Genomic DNA, 23,889 nt, shown 5'->3' with positions numbered 1-23,889 from the left:
CAGGAATGGCCTGAAGGGCTGAGAGCTGAGCCAGGTCCATGGAGTTAGCAATCTGTTATAGTTTTCATGAAGGTGTGAACCCTGGACTGAGGTGAGAGATTTATCTGCCCACAAGGAGGAGCACCATGGGCCTCACCATCGGTGGTCGTGGGCTCAGCGTCGTAGAACACAACTGCGAGAGAGACTTTATTAGGGAGAAAAGACAGTACATAACCCAAGGAGCATGAAATGTAATAAACACAGTCTTTGAGCAAATAGAGTAGTCAAGATGATAATGTAGATACGAAGATCTGGTAGTGGCCCGCAGCGCGGGGTATGCTGAGGAAACTGTACTATAGATGCCAAGGAGGCAGAGGTCTGTGATACAGAAACCAGGCTGTAGACCTTGTATAGATGGAGCAATATCCTGAGGCAGAGGATGAGTAGCATAGATAGACTGAAGAACGGTAGTGACCCGAGGAACAGAGTACACCGTGGAATCTTCAGTGAGGTTGATAGAAGTTGGAGCAGAAGTCCTAGCAGAGATACCCGAGGAGTGGGTCAGGCAGTCCTAGGCAGGAGGGCCCTCCGAGGAGGAAGGGCCCCCGAAGAGCCCCCGAAGTGCGAGTACTCAGAGCGTCCGAATGCCAGGAGGAGAGTCTGGAACAGAAGATCCAAGTTAGAGCAGATTAAACAAGTGAGAGAACTCCTTGCTAATTCGTCTTAGCAATGGGCTAGCTGGAAGTAAGATGGTGGTCGGCAGCACCCCGCTGTCTCGGGAACACCGGGAAAGTTGGTGTTGGTTGGCGGAGGCCGCCATTCTCCCATTGATTGACGGTGCAGGGATAAAAGAGGTGAGCATTAGAGGTCACAATCGTCTGCAACCGATGGGCGCAACATTGACAGGCACACCCCTGGGAACTCTCCAGATTTGGACTGGAGACTCTCGGTCAACATTGGAAAACTCTGGGTGCGGTAGCAAGGGGCCGGCCCAGCAAGAAATAAAGAATTAGTTGGACCAAGTCGGCAGGTGGGAAAGAGGAGGAGTATTAGGACCTGGAAGCTGAGGAGATGCATCATGAGGCCCACATGGGAAGGAAAGAGGAGTGTCAGAAGCTGGGAGCTGAAGAGAGGCAGCATTAGTCCGGTGCTGGGGAAAGAGGCAATCCATCGGTCAGCCCAACTCCTCTGCATACAATCTTAGCAGGTATATGGCGGATCCTCTATAGTGCAGAGTGTGGGACCTGGCACCCCATAGTATGCTGGGACTTGGACTTGCATTCTCTTTTTTCCTCCATTGCCAGCACAGAGTTCTGGGGACTCCCAGGACTTTCTTTATGATAATATTAATGTTGTTTTATTCTGGCCCATGCCCCTGAATTTTCCAGAACCCTGCTCAGCCCTGGCACTGCTTAGTATGGGAGCGGGGATTGGTGGGGAGGTCTGTAGATCTGGTGGTGTCTCAGATCTCAGTGCCGTAGTCAGGAAGGGGAAGAGAGCTTTGTGCTTGAAAGACAGAGTGGAGTCCTCTTGTTGTCTTAACCCTTTCTGAGAAGCTGCTGGGTATAGAATGAGGAGAAATAAGTGAGCATTTGTGTGAATGAGTGTGTTTGGGGGAGAGGGAGAGACATAAAAGTGTTAGTGAGCCTTGGGTATGAGTGAAAGAGAGAGAAAGAGAGGGCATGCATGTGTGTGAGTGGGCATGTGTGGGATTATGTATGTATGGGGCAATGAGTGTGAGTGTGTTTGTGAGAATGAGTAAGTGTGAACATGTGAATGTGTTAGTGTTTGTGTATGAGAGAAAGTTTGTGTGCATGCTGCTGAGGGCCCCCCACCCTCCACTAATCCACAACAAGCTCAGAGTGAGTGGAAACCAAAAGTGGGATGAGGTCCACTGGCCTGTGCATCCACCAGTGGATGACATTCCATCAGCGGCTGAAGAAATGAGAGGCCACACATCAGGGCCACTAGGAGCTGAGCCTGTCTCATCGTCTATGCTAGCCATGTGGTATTAAAAACATGTGAGGATAGCACTTTCTCAATGTTGATTTCGTGATGCACAAGATCAGCATGGAGGAAATGCTTGCCCCGTGAATTTTTAATACCACAGGGTCTTCATAGAGGAGGAGCAGCAACGCGGGCTTCCGTAGCAATAATTGGCTTTCCCTCATATCCATATGGCAGTGGAAAAAGTGCCAGCAGGGCAGTGAGAGATGCTCCGAGGCTGCTGGCAAAAGAAAGAGAGGGGAGCCTGCCTTCAGAGTGTGTGTGTGTGTGTATGAATAAATGGGTACCTGCCTGGGGGTTTGTAAGTGGGTGTGGATGTGTATGTATGTAAGAGAGAGAGAATGAATGGGAGCTTGTCTGGTGGAGGGTGAGGGAGCCAGTGAGAGTGAGTGCGTGCATGTGTGTATCTGAAGGAGAGAGTGAGAGCCTGCGGTTGTATGATGGAATCTGTGGGAGTAAGAACTTGTGTGCATGGTGGAGGGGTTGGAGAGAGAGAGAGAGAGAGAGAGAGAGAGGGTCTGAAAGCCTATGTATGAGAAAGTGTGTGTGTCTGTGAGAGAGAGAGGATGTGCGGTATGGGTATATATGAGAGCATGTGTGTGTGTATAGTCATAGAGTGTGTGAGAGACAGAATGAACATGCGAGTGTGTATGGGAGAGAGAGAGGATAAAGTTTGTGTGCCCTCCGAATCCTCGACAATCGCAGGGTAACTGGAAATCAAGAGTTCCCAGGTATGGACAGCCGAAGATTTTTTAATCCTTATTAGTTCTAATTAATAGGTATTTTTAGAGGTGTCTGCAGTTTTGAAATATTTTATTTGTGCTTGGGGAATTTTAAAAAAATGTATATGACTTTAATTTATGGTTGTGAAATATTTCTTCTTTTATTAGTATGGTTTTACTATTATAATTGATGCTTTATATTTCTTGATTTTGTTTGTTTTATAAGGAATGATGATGTTTCTGTTTTCCCATTGGTACACTGTAGACAGCATCTGGTTTCTTGGGGTTTCTTTTTCAGTTTTTGTCTGCTTTGTGAGCCTTTATTCTATATTTTGTGAGGGTCTATCTCTGTTCTCTGCATGTGACCAAAGTGAGAGATTCTGCTAGTGTGTAATGTCTGTATAGGGATTTATAGATCTGGTTTGTTTTGTAGGTGCTGTATTGGTATTCTGGGACTCAGTGTAATATTTACAGTGCTGCTTTATCACAGGTAGGGTTTGTGATATTTGAGTCCTTGGCATTACTACTGTTACGTTAATGATAGGTTAGCTGTATACAGTTTGAGTATCTTTTTTGCATGAGCTTTTTTACTTCATAATGGGGTAGATATTCTAACTTGCACGCGTGGGGTACATTTGTGCGTGCTACCCAGTACGCACAAATGTATACCCGATTTTATAACATGCGTGCGTTGCCGCACGCATGTTATAAAATCTGGGGTCGGCACGTGCAAGGGGGTTCACACTTGTGCACCTTGCCCATGCAGAGCCCTAGGGACGCCCCAATGGCTTTCCCCGTTCCCTCCGAGGCTGCTCTGAAATCGGAGTGGCCTCGGAGGGAACGTTCCTTCTGCTCCCCCTCAACTTCCCCTCCCTTCCCCTATCTAACCCACCCGTCAGCCCTATCTAAATCCCCCACTACCTGCCTCTATTGGTGCCATTGGCCGGCCCCTGTCACATGGTAGGAGAAATGGATGGCCAGCACCATCTTAAAAAATGGCGCTGGTCATCCATTGCTCCTACCATGTGATAGGGGCTGGCCAATGGCATCGATAGCCCCATCACATGGTAAGGGCAAAGGGCCATCGGTGCCATTTTGATTAGTGGCGGCCGATGGCTCAAGAGTGGGAGATCGCTCCCGGGACCCCCGTTGGACCACCAGGTACTTTAGGAAAGTTTTGGGCGGGTCGGGAGGGTGGGGGATTGTAAATAATTAGATTTAAAGGGTTGGGTTGGGTTTGGGGTTTGTTTTTTTTTGTGATCCCTTTCTTCCCCCCCTCCAAAATGATAAGAAAACCACACAAAAATTTTGTGGGGTTTTCCTATCACTTTCGGGGACCCTCCGATACTTGACGGATTAGAAAATATCGTATGATATTTTCATCCATCAGAAAAATGATGCATATCCCTAGTGAGTACTTTGTAAATTATTCTTGATTGTCATACCTGAGATTACCATGGATTAGCGAGGAGGTGGGAAGAGTGGAACCGGGGGAGGGCAACTGCACAGTGGGACCGGATGCTTACAAATTTTCTCTCATAACTGAAGTTAGACTGTTTGAATTTCCCAACCCTCCCACCCCTCGCCCACCCACCCCTAGCTCATCCTTTAATTTATAGGCAGGTGCCACTTTCACAAAAAACCCAAAACAAAAAACAACAACAAAAACTTTATTGAGAATTTGATCAGACCCCGGTAGGCCACTACCAGACATATAGTTAATTCACTAATACATTTAAAGGATGGCAGATGAAATTTAATGTGGATAAGTGCAAGGTGATGCATATAGGGAAAAATAACCCATGCTATAGTTACACAATGTTAGGTTCCATATTAGGTGCTACAACCCAAGAAAGAGATCTAGGCGTCATAGTGGATAACACATTGAAATTGTCGGTTCAGTGTGCTGCGGCAGTCAAAAAAGCAAACAGAATGTTGGGAATTATTAGAAAGGGAATGGTAAATAAAATGGAAAATGTCATAATGCCTCTGTATCGCTCCATGGTGAGACCGCACCTTGAATACTGTGTACAATTCTGGTCGCCGCATCTCAAAAAAGATATAATTGCGATAGAGAAGGTACAGAGAAGGGCTACCATTTACACCTTTACTTCTGCCATTCTCCCACCAACACACACTCACTCACTCACGTCTCTCTCTCTTCCATACACACATGCCCACTCACTTTCACACCCATGCTCACTTGTACTCGGCTCCCTCCTACTCACCTACATACACTCTCAGATCTTTTCTTCCTACACAAATACACACAATCTCACAGACATGCTAATTCATTCTGTCTCCCACCCCTTTCAAAACACACTATTTTTATTTTTTTATTTAGTATAATTTCTATACCAGTTTTTGGTGGGAACCGACATATCAGTTTACATAAATTCATAAAAACATTTATGACTTAATCATGATTACAAATAATATACCGACAATACTAAAAAATTAAAAGCTTCTTTACAATTTGTTTTCATAAAAATGGCCTAACAACAAGACTAATAGACAACAACATTCAACACTGTTGGGGAGGTACCCGTAATGGAGAAGGTTTTCATGGGTAATGATTCAGATGGACTGAATCAAATCACGGTGAACCTAGAAGATGTGGTAGGCCTGATTGACAAACTGAAGAGTAGTAAATCACCTGGACCAGATGGTATACACCCCAGAGTTCTGAAGGAACTAAAAAATGAAATTTCAGACCTATTAGTAAAAATTTGTAACTTATCATTAAAATCATCCATTGTACCTGAAGACTGAAGGATAGCAAATGTAACCCCAATATTTAAAAAGGGCTCCAGGGGCGATCCGGGAAACTACAGACCGGTTAGCCTGACTTCAGTGCCAGGAAAAATAGTGGAAAGTGTTCTAAACATCAAAATCACAGAACATATAGAAAGACATGGTTTAATGGAACAAAGTCAGCATGGCCTTTACCCAGGGCAAGTCTTGCCTCACAAATCGCTTCACTTTTTTGAAGGAGTTAATAAACATGTGGATAAAGGTGAACCGGTAGATATAGTATACTTGGATTTCAGAAGGCGTTTGACAAAGTTCCTCATGAGAGGCTTCTAGGAAAAGTAAAAGTCATGGGATAGGTGCGATGTCCTTTCGTGGATTGCAAACTGGCTAAAAGACAGGAAACAGAGAGTAGGATTAAATGGGCAATTTTCTCAGTGGAAAGGAGTGGATAGTGGAGTGCCTCAGGGATCTGTATTGGGACCCTTACTGTTCAATATATTTATAAATGATCTGGAAAGAAATACGACGAGTGAGATAATCAAATTTGCAGATGACACAAAATTGTTCAGAGTAGTTAAATCACAAACAGATTGTGATAAATTGCAGGAAGACCTTGTGAGACTGGAAAATTGGGCATCCAAATGGCAGATTAAATTTAATGTGGATAAATGCAAGGTGATGCATATAGGGAAAAATAACCCATGCTATAATTACACGATGTTGGGTTCCATTTTAGGTGCTACAACCCAAGAAAGAGATCTAGGTGTCATAGTGGATAACACATTGAAATCGTCGGTTCAGTGTGCTGCGGCAGTCAAAAAAGCAAACAGAATGTTGGGAATTATTAGAAAAGGAATGATGAATAAAACGGAAAATGTCATAATGCCTCTGTATCGCTCCATGGTGAGACCGCACCTTGAATACTGTGTAAAGTTCTGGTCGCCGCATCTCAAAAAAGATATAATTGCGATGGAGAAGGTACAGAGAAGGGCTACCAAAATGATAAGGGGAATGGAACAACTCCCCTATGAGGAAAGACTAAAGAGGTTAGGACTTTTCAGCTTGGAGAAGAGACGACTGAGGGGGGATATGATAGAGGTGTTTAAAATCATGAGAGGTCTAGAACGGGTAGATGTGAATCGGTTATTTACTCTTCGGATAGTAGAAAGACTAGGGGGGCACTCCATGAAGTTAGCATGGGGCACATTTAAACTAATCGGAGAAAGTTCTTTTTTACTCAACGTACAATTAAACTCTGGAATTTGTTGCCAGAGAATGTGGTTCGTGCAGTTAGTATAGCTGTGTTTAAAAAAGGATTGGATAAGTTCTTGGAGGAGAAGTCCATTACCTGCTATTAAGTTCACTTAGAGAATAGCCACTGCCATTAGCAATGGTTACATGGAATAGACTTAGTTTTTGGGTACTTGCCAGGTTCATATGGCCTGGATTGGCCACTGTTGGAAACAAGATGCTGGGCTTGATGGACCCTTGGTCTGACCCAGTATGGCATTTTCTTATGTTCTTATGTTCTTAACTCATCTTCATTTCACATTTTTCAGCCTTTAGTTTTTTTGTTTTTTTTGAACACCTGTTGGAAAGCCATGTTTGACTTTTTTTTCTAAATGCTAATCTATTTGGCTCTAGACGAATTTCAACTGGTAAATTATTCCAGATTATTCCAACAGAAGACCCTAACTTGGGCTCCTGGAGCAGCAGCAGCCTCTTCCTGCTCCTCCTGTGCTTTGGAAGTGGATGCTGCCTGTTTCTCACTCCTTGTTTGATGCACAGGCAGGAAATCGCAATGTCGATTGGCCAAGGCAAACAGGATGGGGCGGGCAAGTGGCTGGATATAGGAAACAGGCTGTTCAGGAGCAGGTGGTGTCACGAGGAAGCGAAGTTAAGAGTTAAAAAGGTCTGGAGATAGTAGAAATCACTGTCGAGTTCCTTCTTTTTCAGCCACACAAGACCAATGATGTTCCTTTCTTCTTCCTGGGTCCAAGCAGATTGGTTTTGCTGCAACACCGGGAGATTTCTGGTATTAACCCAGAGACCTAGTAATTATTTTAGAATTCCAAAGCCTCCGGGCCAATTCCAGAGAGTTCCCAGGTATGTAACTGAAGACTGGAGGATAGCAAATGTAACCCCAATATTTAAAAAGGGCTCCAGGGGCGATCCGGGAAACTACAGACCGGTTAGCCTGACTTCAGTGCCAGGAAAAATAGTGGAAAGTGTTCTAAACATCAAAATCACAGAACATATAGAAAGACATGGTTTAATGGAACAAAGTCAGCATGGCTTTACCCAGGGCAAGTCTTACCTCACAAATCTGCTTCACTTTATTGAAGGAGTTAATAAACATGTGGATAAAGGTGAACAGGTAGATATAGTATACTTGGATTTTCAGAAGGCGTTTGACAAAGTTCCTCATGAGAGGCTTCTAGGAAAAGTAAAAAGTCATGGGATAGGTGGCGATGTCCTTTCGTGGATTGCAAACTGGCTAAAAGACAGGAAACAGAGAGTAGGATTAAATGGGCAATTTTCTCTGTGGAAGGGAGTGGACAGTGGAGTGCCTCAGGGATCTGAATTGGGACCCTTACTTTTCAATATATTTATAAATGATCTGGAAAGAAATACGACGAGTGAGATAATCAAATTTGCAGATGACACAAAATTGTTCAGAGTAGTTAAATCACAAGCAGATTGTGATAAATTGCAGGAAGACCTTGTGAGACTGGAAAATTGGGCATTCAAATGGCAGGTGAAATTTAATGAGGATAAGTGCAAGGTGATGCATATAGGGAAAAATAACCCATGCTATAATTACACAATGTTGGGTTCCATATTAGGTGCTACAACCCAAGAAAGAGATTTAGGCGTCATAGTGGATAACACATTGAAATTGTCTGTTCAGTGTGCTGCGGCAGTCAAAAAAGCAAACAGAATGTTAGGAATTATTAAAAAGGGAATGGTGAACAAAACGGAAAATGTCATAATGCCTCTGTATCGCTCCATGGTGAGACCGCAACTTGAATACTGTGTATAATTCTGGTCGCTGCATCTCAAAAAAGATATAATTGCGATGGAGAAGGTACGGAGAAGGTACAGAGAAGGGCTACCAAAATGATAAGGGGAATGGAACAGTTCCCCTATGAGGAAAGACTAAAGAGGTTAGGACTTTTCAGCTTGGAGAAGAGACAGCTGATGGGGGACATGATAGAGGTGTTTAAAATCATGAGAGGTCTAGAACGGGTAGATGTGAATAGGTTATTTACTCTTTCGGATAATAGAAAGACTAGGGGGCACTCCATGAAGTTAGCATGGGGCACTTTTAAAACTAATCGGAGAAAGTTCTTTTTTACTCAACGCACAATTAAACTCTGGAATTTGTTGCCAGAGGATGTGGTTAGTGTAGTTAGTATAGCTGTGTTTAAAAAAGGATTGGATAAGTTCTTGGAGGAGAAGTCCGTTACCTGCTATTAAGTTCACCTAGAGAATAGCCACTGCCATTAGCAATGGTAACATGGAATAGACTTAGTTTTGGGGTAGTTGCCAGGTTCTTATGGCCTGGATTGGCCACTTTTGGTAACAGGATGCTGGGCTTGATGGACCCTTGGTCTGACCCAGTATGGCATATTCTTATGTTCTTATGTTCTTAAGTACCTCCTGTGTCCGGTATAGGGATGTCAGGTAGTGTCTGTCTTGTAAGATTGCAAAGAAGTGAGCATTTGGGAAATTATATTGTGAGTTTAATTTTTCAAGATTGCCACACCTCTAAATCTTCATCAACCTAGTGTCCTACATATTTAATGCCAACTTCCTACCAGTTTTTACAGAGTTTTCCATATTCACTACCTGATAAAAAGTTTTTATTGCCACTGATAGTAACTTCCATCATTGCCAGATCCACCTCCAGGTCTGAACTATTGGCCATACCAGAACATTATCTCTGGCTAACTTGTTTGTTTGAATATCAGAGGCATGTATCAAATATAATAAAGACCATGGCACCATCATGACATCTAACATACTCTCCACACAGTATCTGATTTCCCCTATTCACAGGATTACGCAGTGCCCCATGAAAGAATCCGGGAGGTCTTTCTGCATCTGGAGCTGCGTCTGCATCCTCAAAATAGTCTCCATTAGATTCAAGCAATATATTTGTGATAGATCTGAAGGTACACATACCCCCAAATATTTTATTTTGTCTTGCACCCACATGAATGGGAAATCACCTTGCCAATAGATTTGTAAATTATGATCTATTGGGAAGGCTTCAGATTTTTCAAAGTTTATTTTCACTCCCACAAATGATTGGAATTGAGCAAAAGTATTCTGGACACTTGGTATGCCAGTGAGGGGATCACTCAAGCATAAAAGAATATCATCTGTGAATAGCGATATTTTAAACCTTGCTAGCCAATATTGATGTTTATGAGTTCGGAGGTTGCTCTTAGTTTAATCGCCAGTGGCTCCATTGCCAGGGCAAGAAATGTTATTGCTCTCTCCCTGCTCTTCTTTTCAGTACACACCAAACACTCTATCAATCAATAAACTCAGTCATACCTTTTATTTTCCACCTAGGTATGAAAACAGTGTGCATGATAGACAGCCCATCAGCAGGACTGGTGAGGGAAGTGAACAGGGTTGCAGCCCCTAATGTTATAAAAATATATTATGACAGCAGTTTATCATTTTTTCTTATTCATTATCTAGAATTGTGTAGTCCAGTTAGTGGATGACATTTTTTTAGTAATGTGCTTATGAAATGAAATGAAATGAAATGTAAAAACCCTGCAAAAGCATGAAGCCATATTATACCTATGCACTAGCTCTCTGAAGAAAGATTACCTTGATGAAATTAATCTGGTTCTTTGCATTCTCAAGCCAAGGGACATTACTCAGGAGTTCCTCAGCAGTGAGTGGTTGAATAGTTGCTGGAAAAGTTATCAGCTGTCTGATTTTTAACTGGATAATCTAAACATAAAAACAAAAGATATAGACACATTTAATGATTTCTTTTCTGTTTTTTTATTAAACCAATATTTTTTCTTCATAAAGAACAGAATATTACCTCTCCCAACAAGTAAATAATTTCTCAAATATCATGACTTTTCTAAGTGTTCAGAATTTGAATTGCATACCTCTGGTTCTATATGAAGAACTTTAAAATTGTACTAAAGAAGCAGTTTCCCCTGCTGAACTAATATGAACATTTCTTCACCTTAAACTCATAATATAATGAAGAAGTAGTATTCATTCAGGATAACACATGTTCACTTTATTATGGAATGTGGCATAATGATACTCTTAAGCAGCATTCATTCGGATCAATCACTCAGATTATTAAATTGGTTGACTGTCCTCACCTCAAAATCTGCAGAGAGTGTTATGCCTGGGAAAGGAAATATAAATAGGCTATTCTGTTCCATGATGAGGAGGAACATAATATAAACATTGAAACATGGAAAAATGACAAAATTGGGTGGCACCATATAGACTAATCAATTTATTGAGGAATGAGCTTCTGAGGACCAGATTCCATTTCATCAAATGAATGTACAAGAGGTGGGTAATTATACATGAAGATGGGTGGAGGGGAGGCCAGTGGGTAAGGATATAGAACAAAGAGAGGGCACTGAATAGACAGGACAGGTTGTGGAAAGAGAGTGTCAATAGGATTATAGTTCAACTGAGAACTGAGGTAAGTGAGAAAAGACAGGATGATCTAAGTATGGTTAAGTTCATAGACACCTGTATTTATTTATTTACTTACTTAAACACTGATCCACAAGTCTTAATGGATAACAACTAAACATACACACATAACAGTAAGTCACAAAAATAGCTTAAAATCAATAATAAGCAAAACAATGTAAATTTACATAATGCAAATCTGGACATTACAGGAGAAAATATACATGATTATATGACAAACCAAAATAAAATTCATTATTAAACACGCAACGTTACATGCTATAAAAATACGTCATCAAAGTTCATAGAGCCTATACCGAAGATCCTAGTCATGCATTAGCTAGGAAATGCCAAAGTGAAAAGATGGGACTTAAGCATCTTTCTAAATTGAACTTAGTCATTTTCCACCCTGATATTCTTGGATAGAGCGTTTCAAAGTATAGGGCCAGCTATGCTAAAGATCTGCTCTCTGGACTCCACTAGGTGAGTATGCTTAAGTGATAGAACATCTAGCAAATGCTTTGAGGATGAACAAAGGGACTGGGGTAACTGGTATCTGTAGTATATAAGCAATACAAGTGTGTGTGTGTGTGTGTGTGGGGGGGGGGAAGCAGTTGCAAAGGGTCTTAAAAATCAAAGTGAGAATTTTAGATTTCACCCACCATATGACAGGCAACCAATGTACTGGTGAAATATGGTCACGTAAAGAGGCACCCAAAATCAGCAGAGTGGTCAAATTTTGAATCAATTGTAAAGCCTTCAAGTGAGAACAAGGTAAACTTATGAACAATGTGTTACAGTAGCCAAAAAGGGATAGAATCAATGACTGTGTAACAGTTCAAAAATCTACATGAGAAAGAAAAGTCATCAAAGATCTCAACAGGCATAGCTTAAAGTAAAAAGTTTAAACCAACGAGTTAATATGTGACTGAAATGATAAAGATGGGTCAACTACAACATAAGAACATAAGAAATTGGCATGCTGGGTCTGACCAAGGGTCCATCAAGCCAAGCATCCTTTTCCAACAGAGGCCAAACCAGGCCACAAGAACCTGGCAATTATCCAAACACTAAGAAAATTCCATGCTACTGATGAAATTAATAGCAGTGGCTATTCCCTAAGTAAACTTGATTAATAGCCGTTAATGGACTTCTCCTCCAAGAACTTATCCAAACCTTTTTTGAACCCAGCTACACTAACTGCACTAACCACATCCTCTGGCAACAAATTCCAGAGCTTTATTGTTCGTTGAGTGAAAAAGAAATTTATATGATTAGTCTTAAATGTGCTACTTGCTAACTTCATGGAATGCCCCCTAGTCCATTATTCAAAAGTGTAAATAACAGAGTCACATCTACTCGTTCAAGACCTCTCATGATCTTAAAGACCTCTATCATATCTCCCTCAGCCGTCTCTTCTCCAAGCTGAACAGCCCTAACCTCTTCAGCATTTCCTCATAGGGGAGCTGTTCCATCCCCTTTATCATTTTGGTCGCCCTTCTCTGTACCTTCTCCATCGCAACTATATCTTTTTTGAGATGCAGCGACCAGAATTATACACAGTATTCAAGGTGCGGTCTCACCATGGAGTGATATAGAGAAATTATGACATTTTCCGTGCTATTTATTTATTTTTTTATTTATTTATTCAACTTTATATACCGACTTTCAAATAAATTTCAAGGCGGTTTACATTAGATTGAGTTGCAGTAGCGACACTCAAAAAACATATACATATATAGGAAACATATCCTTGCACATCTTACATCATCAAAATTAAAACTAGAAACCATATTAAGTAAAACCCCACCATTTCTTCCCCATTCTTCATACAGTTTACCCTCTTTCCCATCCTCTTACCCGTCTAGTCATCTCCCTATTAACCCTTCATAACCCTTCTAGTATCTCCTCCATCTCTAGGGATATAATAGGCGAGGTCATTTAATTAACATAGGCCTGTTCAAATAGCCAGGTTTTTATTAGCTTCCTGAAACTATTAATATTCTCCTCTAACCGGATCTCAACAGGCAAAGAATTCCACATCTTTGGTCCTGCTTGAGACAGGGATCTCTCCCTCACTGAACTCAGATGAGCCAGTTTGGGTGATGGTATGGTCAGCAGGGCCTGTCCAAGTGATCTCAAGTTCCGTGCTGGAACGTGAATGCGCAGTGAGGCATTTAGCCATTCAGAATTCCTGCCATAGATGGCTTTGTGAATTAAAGTTAAACATTTATATTGTATACGGTATTGAACCGGCAACCAATGCAGACCCATCAGTACTGGAGAAACATGATCAAACTTCTTTGTATCAGTTAGAAGTCGCGCCGCAGCATTCTGCAACAGTTGCAACGGGCGGATAGTTAATAATGGAACACCTAGCCATAAGGCATTACAATAGTCTAATTTGGGTAAAATTAGTGCCTGTACCACAATTCGAAAATCATTTGAGTGCAATAATGGTTTTAATCTCCTTAGCACTCGCAATTTATGAAAACCATCTTTTATAATGGTCTTCACTGAAGTTTTCATATTGAGCTCTGAGTCGAGAATACATCCTAGATCTCTGACATCCTGTTGGATCTTATATGTAGGGAGACAGTTTGAAATATCAATCTCTATTTTTTCTGTTACCTTATTACAGATAAACAGTATTTCAGTTTTAGAGTTATTTAATGCCAATGACATGTGCTTAAGAAGTTGATTTATTGATTTGTGATATACCTCCCAGAGTTTCAATGTGGCTGACAAGGAATCTTTTATAGGTAGCAACCATTCCCTTCCTAATAATTCCTAACATTCTGTTTGCTTTTTTGACTGCCGCAGCACATTGAGCTGACGATTTTAATGTATTATCCACTATGACACCTAGATTTTTTTCCTGGGTGGTAGCTCCTAATATGGAACCTAACATTGTGTAACTACAGCAAGGGTTATTTTTCCCTATATGCATCACCTTACACTTGTCCACATTAAATTTATTCTGCAATTTGGATACCCAATCTTCCAGTCTAGCAAGGTCCTCCTGTAATGTATCACAATCTGCTTGTGACTTATCTACTCTGAATAATTTCGTATCATCCGCAAATTTGATAACCTCACTCGTCGTATTCCTTTCCAGATCATTTATATATATATATTGAAAAGCACCGGTCCAAGTACAGATCCCTGAGGCACTCCACTCTTTACCCTTTTCCACTGAGAAAATTGACCATTTAATCCTACTCTCTGTTTCCTGTATTTTAACCAATTTGTAATCCACGAAAGGACATCGGCTTCTATCCCATGACTTTTTAGTTTTTTTAGAAGCCTCTCATGAGGTACTTTGTCAAACGCCTTCTGAAAATCCAAATATACTACATCTACCAGTTCACCTTTATCCACATATTTATTAACCTCTTCAAAAAAATGAAACAGATTTGTTAGGCAAGACTTACGTTGGGTAAATCCATGTTGACTGTGTTCCATTAAATCATGTCTTTCTATGTGCTCTATGCTTTTGATCTTCAGAATAGTTTCCATGGTTTTTCCCGGCACTGAAGTCAGGCTCACTGGTCTATAGTTACCTGGATTGCCCCTGGAGCCTTTTTTAAATATTGGGGTTACATTGGCCACCCTCCAGACTTCAGGTACAATGGATGATTTTAATGATAGGTTACAAATTTTAACTAATAGATCTGAAATGTCATTTTTTAGTTCCTTCAGAACTCTGGGGTGTATACCATCTGGTCCAGGTGATTTACTACTCTTCAGTTTGTCAATCAGGCCTACCACATCTTCTAGGTTCACCGTGATTTGGTTCAGTCCATCTGAATTATTACACATGAAAACCTTCTTTGGTACGGGTACCTCCCCAACACCCTCATTAGTAAACACGGAGGCAAAGAAATCATTTAATCTTTCTGCGATGGCCTTATCATCTGTAAGTGCCCCTTTAACACCTTCATCATCTAACAGTCCAACTGTCTCCCTCACAGGCTTTCTGCATCGAATATATTTAAAAAAGTTTTTACTGTGAGTTTTTGCCTCTATGGCCAACTTCTTTTCAAATTCTCTTTTAGCCTGTCCTATCAATATCTTACATTTAACTTGCCAACTTCATCCCTTCTGCATTCAAGGCTGAGAAAGCAAATGTTGCTTACCTGTAACAGGTGTTCTCACAGGACAGCAGGATGTTAGTCCTCACATATGGGTGACATCATCAGGATGGAGCCCAATCACGGAAAACTTCAGTCAAAGTTTCCAGAACTCTGACTGGCACCTACTGAGCATGCTCAGCATGGCACTAAGCCTGAAGCCAGCAGGGGTCCCCCTTCAGTCTTATTTGAAAGCTACAGGCAGTGCCGAAAAATAAAATAACAAAAAGATATGAACCCAACACCGCAGGGTGGAGGGTGGGTTTCGTGAGGACTACCATCCTGCTGTCTTGTGAGAATACCTGTTACAGGTAAGCAACACTTGCTTTCTCACAGGACAAGCAGGATGGTAGTCCTCACATATGGGTGAGTACCGAGCTGAGGATGTCCGAACATGCACTAAATGTACTCAAAGGCGTGCAACAGGCACAACAACTGGGGTAGAATTTGGACGAGGGCATCCTGAACCCCACCGGGCAGGCGGAAGGGTGTTGGTACATCACGTTGTAAACAGGTTACGAAGGACAGACTGGCCGAAGATGGAATCTTGACTTCCGGCTTTGTCCAAGCAATAGTGAGCTGTAAAGGTTTGGAGAGAACTCCAAGTGGCAGCCCTACAAATGTCAGGAAGCGGCACTGATTGTAGGTGTGCTACTGAAGTCGCCATGGCCCTCACAGAGTGTGCTTTAACTCAGCCTTGGAATGGAATGCCCACTTGCTGACAGCAAAAGGTTATGCAATCCGCCAACCAGGAGGAGAGAGTCTGCTTACCCATAGGCTTTCCTAACTTGTTAGGGTGGAAAGAGACAAACAATTGAGTGTTTTCCCTGTGGGCAGCTGTATGGTCTAGGTAAAACGCTAGAGCCCGTTTACAGTCAAGTGTATGCAGAGCCTGTTCTCCTGTGTTGGCATGGGGCCTGGGAAAAAAGGTAGGTAGTATTGTTATGGGAGTCTCAGTTTAGTGGACCCTTGGGCCGACCTGCAGGAGACTGGGAAAAGATGGTTACTGTCTCTGGTATACGGCAGGCCGGGAGGCAGATGTTCAGGCTGGACGTAGAGGTGCTCTTCACCCTGTAAGATGGTACTCCCCCGGGAGGAGCCCGTAGGAGCCCAACAGCTGGGACTTAGGTGGCTTCACCCTTGGAAGCTGAAGACCCCCCCCGGGAGGAGCCCGTAGGAGCCCGGCCGCTGGGACTTAGGCGGTAGTGGATCAAGACTGGGAACTGGAACTGGACTAGGACAGTAGTTCAGTACTGTAACAAGGCTCGGGTTCTGAAACCAGGCAGGAACTGTAGCAGGACTGGGGTACTGGAACCAGGCAGGAACTGTAGCAAGACTTGGGTACTGGAACCAGGCAGGAACTGTAGCAGGCAAGCAGGAACCAGGCAGGTACTGTAGCAGGCAAGCAGGAACCAAGCAGGTACTGTAGCAGGCAAGCAGGAACAAGCAGGAACCAAGCAGGTACTGTAGCAGGCAAGCGGGAAAGGAGCGAATAGCGAGGCAGGTCGCTCCGGGGCACAGCGCAACAGGGATCAGGTAGGTAAGCCTGTTGCAAGGCAAAGACTGGGTGGCCACAGCCGGCTTATCAAGGCCGCGGTGTCTGACGTCCGGAATTGGGCGGAGTCACCACTGGTGGGAAATGGCCTAGAAAAGTGCCCAAGTGGCGGGCGCGCGTGCCTAGAGACAGGACATCCATGGAAGGCTTCCCGGCGGCGTGGGCCTCGCAGGGACGCCGCCGAACAGGCCAGGAACTAGGCCAACGAAAGTGGGAACAGGTCCAGGAACACGAAGATAAGGGTCTGGTCGCGGCACTCGCGGCCAGAACTGCAACAAGTATGGTGGATTGATTAAGATGAAAATCTGAAACTACCTTAGGCAAACATTTTGGGTGAGTGCAGAGTACCGCCCGGTCCTGCAGAAGTTTAGTGCAAGGCAGATAGGTAGCTAGAGCCTGCAATTTACTAACTCTGCGAGCTGAAGTGATAGCCAAAAGGAAAATCACTTTCCATGTGAGATACCTAAGGTCACAGGAGTGGAGAGGCTCGAAAGGTGGTTTCATGAGCCGACCCAAAACTAAATTAAAGTCCAAGAAGGGGCCAGAGGACATAGTGGAGGCTTGATGTGGAGCAAGCCCTTCAAAAAATGTGTTACAAGGGGGTGCACTGATATAGAGATATCCCTGACACCTTTATGGAAGGCGGCCACCGCACTGACATGCATTCTAATGGAGGAAGTCTTAAGACCTGATAGATGCCAGAGATAATCCAGAAATTTCGGGACAGGAAAAAGGGTCAAGGGACTGCAAAGAGCACCATGACGTGAACCTTTTCCATTTGTAAGAGTAAGCTTTTCTCGTGGAAGGCTTCCGTGAAGCAATCAGGTCACGGGAAACTGGCTCAGAAAGGTTAAGTGGCTGAAGGATTAACATTTCAACATCCATGCTGTCAGGGAAAAGGCTTGCAGATTGGGATGTCGTAGGCACCCGTCATTTTGAGTGATCAGAAGCGGGTCCTTTCCCAGGGGAATGTGCTTGTGGATGGAGAGGTCCTGAAGTATTGGAAACCACACTTGGCGTGGCCAGTGAGGTGCTCTCAGGATCATGGTTCCCTTGTCCTGACGTAACTTCACGAGAGTCTTCGAGAGGAGGAAGTGGAGGGAATGCATAGAGAAGACCGGTTGCCCAAGAGAGGGAGAATGCGTCTCTGGGTTGAGAGTGTTTGCTGCGAATGACAGAGCTGTAGTTCTCCACTTTGCAGTTTTGTGGGGACGCAAAGAGGTCTACCCGAGGATATTCCCATTGTTGGAAGATGGAGTTCGCTCAGTTGAGAGACCACTCGTGCGGTTGAAAGACGTGACTCAGCTTGTCTGCCAGCACATTGTCCACTCCTGGCAACCAAGTGGCCCTGAGATACATTGAATGGGAGAGAGCTTCTGCCCAAATCTGCGCAGCTTCCTGACACAGAAGGAAGGAGCCTGTGCCTCCCTGTTTGTTGATGTACCACATCGCCACCTGGTTGTCCGTCTGAATCAGGATGACTTGATTTGAGAGGCAATCCTGAAAGGCTCTGAGAGCATATCTGAATGCTCGAAGTTCCAGGAAATTTATTTGGTGTTTGGCTTCCTCTAGAGACCAAGATCCTTGTGTCTGCAGATTGGCTACATGAGCTCCCCACCCGAGGTTGGAAGCGTCAGTGGTGAGAATAATTTTAGGTTTTGGAACCTGGAAGGGCAATTGGTCTGATTTTTCCACCAGACGAGAGACAGACGGAGTGAGTCGGTGATGCAGACAATGGCCGACAGAGGCTGAATAGCTTGAGTCCATTGAGACCTCAGAGTCCAGTGCATAAGTCTCATGGCCAAGCGGGCCATTGGTGTTACATGGACTGAGGATGCCATGGATCCCAGGAGGACGAGAAATTGGCGTGCAGTCGCGGAGTTCTGAGACTGCAGCTAGTGAGCAAGGGACACAAGAGTCAGTGCTCATTGTTTAGATAGAAAGCCTTTGCCTGTAAGGTGTCCAGGTCTGCCCCAATGAACGATAAGGTTTAAGATGGGACTAAGTAGGATTTTTCGTAACTGATGAGAAATCCTAGCGAAATTATAGTGTGTAAGGTTAGATTGAGGGACGACAGAGCAGCTTGCTGAGTGGGAGCCCTGATTAACCAATCGTCCAGGTAGGGGTAGACGTGAACACCTTGTGTTCTGAGGAAGGCTGCGACAACTACGAGGCATTTTGTAAAGACTCGTGGCGCAGACGTTAGGCTGAACGGGAGCACTCAATATTGATAGTGCTTGGGGCCAACTAGAAACCTCAGGTACTTGCGATGAGTTGGAGTTATCGCAATATGGGTGTATGCGTCCTGGAGATCCAGAGAGCAGAGCCAGTTTCCTCTTTGTAGAAGAGGTAGAAGCGATCCCAAGGTGACCATCTCGAACTTTTCTCATTGAAGGTACTTGTTGAGGGCCCGTAAGTCTAGAATAGGATGGACACCTCCCGATTTTTTGGGGATTAAGAAGTACCTAGGCCTTGCTTAGAGTATGGAACGGGTTCTATTGCTCTTGACTGGAGAAGGAGGGAAACCTCTTAATCCAGAAGAATGGAGTATTTGGATTTCTCCACGTCTGTAGAGGTGGGGAGTCTGGTGGTAGGGCGAGAAAGTTCAGATGGTAACCCTGAGCAATGATTGCTAATACCCATTGGTCGGATGTGATTGAATGCCACATGTTGTGGAAGTGGCACAATCGACCTCCTACTGGTATTTGCAACAGAGGAATCTGGCTGCTGCTCTCTAAATGGAAGTCAAAAGCCTGAAGCAGGTCTTGGTTGAGGAGCTGCTTGTGGTTTTTGTTTTCGGGCTTGACGAGACTGTGGTTTTTGATAAGGTTTCGTGGCATGGGTTCTGAATGGTGGCGGATAAGACTTCTTCAGGAGGAAGAATGACTTCTTAGAATCCTTTCTGTAAGGCTGTTTGGAGGAGTAGTCAGAAGGCATCAAAAAAAGCTGTCTTAGGGTCTCATGCTGGTCTTTTAATTCTGCCACCATCCGTTGAATCTGCTCACCAAACAGATTATCTCCGATACAAGGCAGGTCAGATAACCGGTCTTGTACTTCTGGGCGAAGGTCAGAAGACTTAAGCCAGGTCCACCGCCTCGCCGAAATGGCAGCTGCAGACACTCTGGTAGAGGTGTCAAAAATGTCATAAGATGTTCTAATCTCATGCTTGCCTGCCTCAAAACCCTTGTTGACTAGGGTTTGTAGTTGTTCCTGAAATTGCTGAGGCAGGGAGTCTGAGAAGTCCAGTATCTGCTTAAAAATGACCCTGTTATATTGGGTCATATAAAGCTGGTAGGCTGCAATTCAGGAGATGAACATGGCCCCTTGAAATACTCAGCAACCAATGTATCTAGGAACTTCTGTTCCTTTCCAGGAGGAACAGATGAGTGAGGTTTTGACCTCTTTGCCCTTTTTTGAGCAGACTTTACAACAACCGAGTGGTGATCAAGCTGAGACTTTTGAAAACCTGGGGCAATTGATCCAGGATGTTCCCAGTTCTTCTTAAGAAGATCAAGAAGGACCTGATGAATGGGAATAGAGGTGATTACCTTGAGGGCATCCAGGAACTGGAGCAATTCCATCATCTGGTGCCTATCATCCTGTTCAGTCTGCAATTGGAAGGGAACCAATTCAGACATTTCCTTCACAACATTTCTAAAGGCAAGGTCTTCTGGAGAAGAACGCTTCCTACTCTCAGTGGGTGAAGGTGGTGAAGGTAAATCATCGGTGTCTGTTGAAGTGTCATCACCCCAGGTGTCGTAAGGATCAGCACCTGCTCCTCTAGGAACTAGAGGGGGACAGGGTGGTTGAAGACCTGAAGGCCCCGGTCTAGGTTCCGAAGGAATCAGAGGAATTATCGGATCACCGATGATGGCATTGAAGGCACCGGTGCAGGCATCGAAAGCGTCAATGGATGAGTCGGTGGTGCCGATGGACGTATTGGCACCGATGGATGGGTCGGTGGCGAGGGACATACCGGCATCGATGGCTGAGGCAGAACTCCCAATGGAAGGATGCGAGACGGTGTTTCTCCTCCTGATGATGCAGTCAGTGGGGAGGGCATCGGAGCCATCGGAGACCCAGGAACCATCAGAGGAAAGATGGCAATAAGCGCTTCCATCCTGGTAAGCAGCGGTGCAAGTGCTGCCAGAATCAAGTCGATAATCGGTTCCACAGACGGTGCCGGTGTTGGTGCTGGAGGAACCTGAAGACATTGCATTGCCTTGTCGATGGCCTCCTGAACCATCCGGTCCAGTTCTTCTCGAAGACCTGGAGCAAGCAGCCCCAGCTCCGGTACCGAAGAAGGAGGCAGAGGCATAGCCGGAGGGACCACTATTAAAGGCAGAGTCGCGGCTCCCAATCCCCAATCCCCAATCGGGTGAGGGTTGCCTCGGTGACTCGGTGACTCAGTGACTCGGTCGGTGCCTTTCCTGGATGGGGTCTCTTCAACAGCGGCTCGGACAATGGCGAGGTCGATGATTTTGCTCCCTTGATGGTCCGAGTCTTACGGTGTTGATGGCGCTGTTTCTCCCTGCGATCCCCTCGATCCTGAGGGGGAGTGGAGGGTGTCGATGGCTGAGAAGTCGTCGATGGCAGTCGGTCACCGGTCGAAGGGTGATGCTGGCGCGAAGTTGATGGTGCCGGTTCCGACGACATCGATGCAATGGACGGAGTCGGGGTTTGAGCACGGAAGAGAAGTTCCATCTTCTCCATTCTGGCCTTGCGACCCTTCGGTGTAATTCGGGCACATTTGGTGCAGGTCAAGACATCGTGCTCGCGTCCTAGGCACATTACACAGACTTTATGGGGGTCTGTGATAGACATGGTGCAGGTACAGTCCGGGCACCGACGAAACCCTGACGCCATGAGCTTAATATGGAAGTGCCCCAAGGCTTGGCGTTATCGGCTATGTTGTTTAACATCTATCTTTTACCAATCTGTCATCTCTTAGCCGGTCTCAGTTTGAACTTCTACGTCTACGCCGATGAAATACAGATTCTTATTCCCATAGTCGACACTATTGACCAAACTTTCAAAGAAATAAACATTTATTTACCTGCAATCAAACAGTTATTGACGCACATGAAGCTTGCCATTAACATGGATAAAACGGAAATTATCCTCCTTGAGAGAAAATCTAAGCCAGACAACAAAATAGTATTCTCTAGAGATGTGAATCAGAACCAGAAACGGTTTGGATTCTGGTTCCGATTCACATGTGGGGTTTTTTTCATCGGGCCCGATCGCGGTTTTGTTTATCGGCTGCGCCCGAGCCAATAAACAAAAAACCCACCCCGACCCTTTAAAACTAATACCTTAGCTTCCCCCACCCTCCCGCCCCCCCCAAAAATTTTTTTACAGGTACCTGGTGGTCCAGTGGGGGTCCCTTGAGCGATCTCCCAGGCCGTCGACTGCCACTAATCAAAATGGCGCCGATGGCCCTTTGCCCTTACCATGTGACAGGGTATCCATGCCATTGGCCGGACCCTGTCTCATGGTAGGAGCACTGGATGGCCCGCGCCATCTTGTGCTCTTACCATGTGACAGGGGCTGACCAATGGCACCAGTAGCCCCTGTGACATAGTAAGGGAAAAGGCTATTGGTGCCATTTTGATTACTGGCAGCTGATGGCCCGAGTGCAGGATATCACTCCCGGACCTCCGCTGGACCACCAGGGGCTTTTGGCAAGTCTTGGGGGACCCTCCTGACCCCCACAAGACTTGCAAAAAGTCCAGCGGGGGTCCGGGAGCGACCTCCTGCACTCGGACCATTGGCTGCCAGTATTCAAAATGGCGCCGATAGCCTTTGCCCTTACTATGTCACAGGGGCTACCAGTGCCATTGGTCAGCCCCTGTCACATGGTAGGAGCACAAGATGGCGCCAGCCATCCAGTGCTCCTACCATGTGACAGGGTCCGGCCAATGGCACGGATACCCTGTCACATGGTAAGGGCAAAGGGCCATCGGCGCCATTTTGATTAGTTGCAGCTGACGGCCTGGGAGCGGGAGATCGCTCCAGGGACCCCCACTGGACCACCAGGTACCTGTAAAATGTTTTTTGGGGGGTTGGGAGGGTGAGGGAAGCTAAGGGATTAGTTTTAAAGGGTCGGGGTGGGTTTAGGGGTTATTTTTGTGTGCCGTTTTTCCCGCCCTCCCCCAAAATGATATGAGAAACCCACGATCAATATCGTGGGGTTTTCCTATCGTTTTGGGGGAGCCCCCGATTTCTGGCGATTTTGAAAATATCGTCCGAAGCCCGATTTACATCCCTAGGATTCTCGTTATCAAATAATGTTAGAATTGATCTAGCTAACTCAGTTAAAGGTTTAGGAATAACAATTGACTGTGAACTGAATTTCAAAAAGCATATTTCTATGAAAACATAGGAAGGATATTATAAACTTTTAGTCCTCAGACGTCTAAAGCCATTATTAGACCCTAATCATTTTCAATCCATCTTACAGGCCCTTATATTCTCATCTCTAGATTACTGCAACTCTCTTCTTTTAGGACTTCCAAAGTCAACACTCCGACCTTTACAGCTGTTACAGAATGTGGCTGCACGGGTTCTTACAAACTTCAACAGATGAGAACACATCAAACCAATTCTGATTAGATTACACTGGCTTCCTATTACACAAAAGATCTTATACAAAACTTGTATTATTCACAAAGCAATCCATGATCATAAGACAGACTGGCTAAATTTTTCCATATGGATACACACGCCACACCGATCCTTAAGATTCGCTAATAAAGGACTTCTTTCTGTTCTGTCAATAAACACTGCACATTTAGCATTAGTACAGGAAAGAGTTATTTCCATAGCAGGCCCAAATACATGGAACACCTTACCAACTGAGTTGCGGCTTGAAACTGAGTTTAAGAAATTTAAGAAAGGTCTAAAGACTTGGATCTTTGAGCAAACCTTTGTGCCCAGTCCTTGAACTATGCTCCCAGCATGATATATAATTGTTGATTTCAACTGTATTATTTTAGAAGTTTTTAATGTTGTATTTATTTTTATTTTATTATATAATTAT

At 44.3% G+C, this 23,889-nt stretch overlaps 1 protein-coding gene across 2 annotated transcripts in view; it reads right to left on the bottom strand.

Moving 5' to 3' along the window:
- Positions 1-23,889, bottom strand: part of LOC115079481 (sodium/hydrogen exchanger 10-like) — a 1,086,723-nt gene that overhangs the window by 931,869 nt on the left and 130,965 nt on the right. For both annotated transcript variants that reach the window (XM_029583104.1, XM_029583105.1), the window contains exon 2: positions 10,314-10,439. In XM_029583104.1, the coding sequence (XP_029438964.1) occupies positions 10,314-10,439 (126 nt within the window). The remainder of the gene's footprint in view (positions 1-10,313; positions 10,440-23,889) is intronic.

This window comes from Rhinatrema bivittatum, chromosome 17 (assembly GCF_901001135.1).
Source record: "Rhinatrema bivittatum chromosome 17, aRhiBiv1.1, whole genome shotgun sequence".
Taxonomy (NCBI): domain Eukaryota; kingdom Metazoa; phylum Chordata; class Amphibia; order Gymnophiona; family Rhinatrematidae; genus Rhinatrema; species Rhinatrema bivittatum.
This window is presented reverse-complemented; position numbering and strand designations above follow the sequence as displayed.